This window comes from Sphaeroforma arctica, assembly GCF_001186125.1.
Source record: "Sphaeroforma arctica JP610 unplaced genomic scaffold supercont1.1029, whole genome shotgun sequence".
Taxonomy (NCBI): domain Eukaryota; class Ichthyosporea; order Ichthyophonida; genus Sphaeroforma; species Sphaeroforma arctica.
Genome location: NW_014039529.1, coordinates 21,261 through 25,546, shown reverse-complemented (window position 1 = coordinate 25,546; position 4,286 = coordinate 21,261). Strand labels below are relative to the sequence as shown.

Here is a 4,286-nt window from a genome sequence, read left to right as displayed (position 1 = left end):
TTATATATATTATTTATTATATATATATATAATAGTTATTATATATATATATATATATATATATACATATATATATATATATATCAATTTGTAATGTTCCTCTCTAGTGTGTAGTTTATCAACTGAGCTTTGTTCGCTCGTCTTATTCGTCAACAACAGGTAGGCACCCAGGTGGGTGCTGTTGCCAAGTCTCAGCTCGAAATGATCGCAGTGACAGTCCAAGAGAGTTCACCTCGCGTTAGGAAGAAGCTGGGCTGCGATTCACCGAATTTAAGCAGCCGAGTACCGAACTCACTGGGTAAGGAGAGAAAGGTGGTGCTCGTAGGTGTCGATAGTGTTGTAGAAGTATATGTGAAGAGGTTTTTATACTGTGCGTGTGTACCCATTGTGCGTGTAGAGATGCTATATGTGCGTGTGTGAAGGTTCAACTGTATTTGTGGATTTGTCTATAGTTTAATACTCGTGGTTGTGTCCGTGCGCATAGGTATGTATACGTCCTTATATGTGTGGCGTGTAATTTTATGCGTCCTTAGGTACATGCTTTGTTGCCCATCATTGACAATTGAACGATTCATGCGTCATTTACATTCCTTCTGTCTGCACTGGTACATCGCCACTAGACATGCACCCACATATACAAACGTTTTAAACGTGTAACCAAGCGCCTGCATACTCTTTGCGTTATGGTGCATCCCATAGAACGCGCCGAGCTCCATCTGGCGAGTATGGACGATAGGTGTAGTCTACAGCGCTTTGTGCTGAAGTGTTATGTACCTTCTAAATAGCAATACGAATCCAGTCCACCGTCGTGTCAAAACGGGCTCAATGTATGGACAACTGTACTCCTATGTGTTTTGTCGGGTGAGTCATGACCATCGCAATACCCACTCTCAATCTAAATGTAAATACAACGCAGCACGTGCAAGGTTTGAGTTACAAGAATACTATATCACGAAACTATGAGATAGAGTCACTGGGTCGATGGCCGCCACTTGTAGCTCTCTTACTCTATAAATTCGCTTTCATTGGTCGGTTTTTAATTGAACCAGTGTTCTGTGTATCTGCCTCGAGTTTAAGTCTAAACCCTTCCTCAGTCTGCTGTACTCCCCTCATCCCTCGATCTTTAACCCCACGTAGCCATCTCAACCAAGCCGCCGAAGAGCGCATCCCAGAGCCCTCAGAGTACTCCGGGATCTCCGGTGTCAACCAAACACTTCGGCCTGAACAGCAAGGGTAAACACATCGCCCTAAAACCTCCCAGGATTACTCAGGTGGGTACTACATCCACTGAAAGTGCACTAAAAGTAGCACTCGTACGTGTGATAGTACAGAAACCTCTATGGTTTAGGGTGTCGGGTTTAGGGTTTGGGTTTAATCGGAGATCTAAGTAGAACTGTGGAGTGAAACCCTTCCTTGGCTGTTGATTATTCAGGGTTTTAGGGTTTAGGGTTTTCAGTTCGCTTTGCGATGGATGAGTGGTCGAGAAGAGTTCGTCTCACAACATCACAGTAATATATACCTAAGCATTTGGCTATACCTGTGGTTCCTCTAGTGTTCTTAACGCTCGTCTATGTGTATCCCTCTGTACACAGGGACAGTACATATCCCATAAACCCAATGCACACCATCCTAGACCAAACGGGTATTATATCCGTACATTTTATATACGAGAACTAGATAGAAGTAAAGTTATATAGTCACGGCCACCGGACCATACCGGAGCGTGAGTGTACCGAATCGTAATTTGACAGGTATCAACTAACACACCCCACTGACTACCTTTCCTTGTTAGGGCAACGCAATCAGATCCGTACCTACCATGAAGAAACCCTTCCAAAAGGCCCGTGTCTTGACTCCCATCGGACCCCCTGATGTCGTAACCACCAAAATCCGAAAATTCGGCGAGTTGTCCAATGCCGTACCCAAAAATACAACACAAGACACTGGCCCGCCCAAGCCCAGGCCCAGACCCAGACCACCCGTTCCCAGCAAGAAGAAAAAACCCGAAGTGGTGCGACTGTACACGTTGGCATCGGGCGCCAAATCGGCCGAGAACATCAACTATAGCGTACACGCAGACAGTAGCAATCCATCCCCAGCGTACTCTAAACAGTGCAGCAGCACAGACAAACCGTCCAGGAAAGCGAACACGCGCGCCGATTCCGTATTGAACACAAAGGTGAGTGTAGGTGTTACCGGGGCGGCGAGTGCCCCGACTCTGAGCCAACAGGCCAGCGGGAATACCAGTGGATATATCCACAAGAGCACTGTCACGCAGAGAAGTACTGGTGCAAGCACTGGAGGACAGGGCAGGAGCAGGTTCAGGCCAAAGGACTGGAATGGGACTCTGAGACGGACCAAGAATGCGGAGAAGACGAAGAACCCGGACCAGGAAAAGAGGACTAGGACGGGTGCAGGACATGCAGATGCGGTACAAGGGGCCGATACCACCGGCGACAGTGTGCGAGCACGCAAGCACGGCCCACACGACACACGACCAAGGTAGGTGTGGACATTCACGAGGGATGTGTGGGTGGGCATAGGGTAGGTAGAGGTGTGGAATGTATTGCAAATGGTTCTGTAAAGTATGTGTGGACATTCACGGGGGATGTGTGGGCGGGCATAGGGTAGGTAGAGGTGTGGAATGTATTGCAAATGGTTCTGTAAAGTATGTGTGGACATTCACGGGGGATAAGTGGGTGGGCATAGGGTAGTAGAGGTGTGGAATGTATTGCAAATGGTTTTGTAAAGTATGTGTGGACATTCACGGGGGATGTGTGGGTGGACCTAGGGTAGGTAGAGGTGTGGAAAGTATATTAAGGGTTCTGCGAGGGATATGAGAAGATATGCGGAGATGTATGTACGTACGAAGGTTACTGTTATGCAGGCCCTGAGCTCTCTGTAGATTTGTGTGGGACGATTGTTCGCCATAGAGCATGCGACAGGCAGGGTGGCGCAGTAGCAACAGGGTACAAACAGATGAATGGACGAGAACGTGATACAACCAGGTGAATGATGGAGAGCATGATACAAACAGATGAATGAATGCGAACGTGATACAAACAGATGAATGAAGCAGAACATGGTACAAACATATCAAATAGACACGCAGACACAGACACATACATGGGAACGCACACACAAACACACATTTATAACCAAACCAAAATGCACACACAAACACTCACTTCCCCTCCAATAGGACCACACACACACAGCCGCAGAGATGTTCACTAAAAACCTCTAAAAACTCCTAACCCCTCTAAACCACTCTACAGAGCATACCGTGTAGAAGACTTTGATATGACAGAGACGCTAGCACGTAAGGTGGTTGTGAAGGACGGCAACAGATACGCGTTCCATCGCTGGCACGAGCATTCGGTGACTGTCGCTTCTCCGTTGCTACGCTTCCACAAGGCCAAGGATACCAGAAGGGTGAGTCAGCCAGCGCGCATATGGTGTAGTGATGTAGGAATGTGTGTATGCTGTTGTGAGTGTATGTGTAGTAGTGTGTAAATGTCTGTGTGTAGTTGTGTGTGTGTGTGTGCTCTTACTGCGCTTTCACAAGGTCAGAGATACCAAAAGGGTTAAGTCAGTCACAACACACACACACACACACAAACACACTTATATACCTCCATATTGTCCCTCACACACACACACACACACACACAAGCACACTTTAATACCTCCATATTGTCCTGGCGTTTATCAGAAGCATCAGTTTGATGTCAACATCAGCGGATACGATGTTCTACCACCCGGAGAGTACACCAAGAAACCCTACACTATCCTGCTGAGCTCAGGTATGCCCGTAGAGCCGTTCTTGTTCTGTGAGTCGCCAACGACGTGTGTGTGGGTGTCGAGTCACTTGCATTAAACCCTACACTATCCTGCTGAGCTCAGGTATGCCCGTAGAACCGTTCTTGTTCTGTGAGTCGCCAACGATGTGTGTGTGAGTGTCGAGTCACTTGCATCAAACCCTACACTATCCCGCTGAGCTCAGCTATGCCTTTAGAACTATTCGTGGTCTTAGCGGACCTGTGGCGTTCATTTCGGCTGAATATGTCAAACGTAGATAAACTAATAGTGTGATTATACAACCCATACATATTTCCCTATATGGATTATTATATATATGTATATAGTAGATATATCTATAGACCGGGACCTGTGCCATTCCCCTTGCATCATTTGTACGTCTACCCTGATACAACATACATTCGTGCTATATTACATACACTTTTTATACTCATATATGTATATATATATATATACATATTCAT

General features: G+C 46.4%; 1 protein-coding gene across 1 annotated transcript; it reads left to right on the top strand.

Moving 5' to 3' along the window:
* Window positions 1–159: 159 nt before the first annotated feature.
* Window positions 160–3,880, top strand: SARC_09742 (hypothetical protein; the record flags this gene model as incomplete). Its single annotated transcript, XM_014296240.1, has 5 exons — window positions 160–298; window positions 1,138–1,271; window positions 1,793–2,502; window positions 3,279–3,435; window positions 3,716–3,880. Coding segments are annotated over 5 exons (1,305 nt in total), but the record flags the coding sequence as incomplete, so codon positions are not given.
* Between the last annotated feature and the right edge of the window lie 406 nt (window positions 3,881–4,286).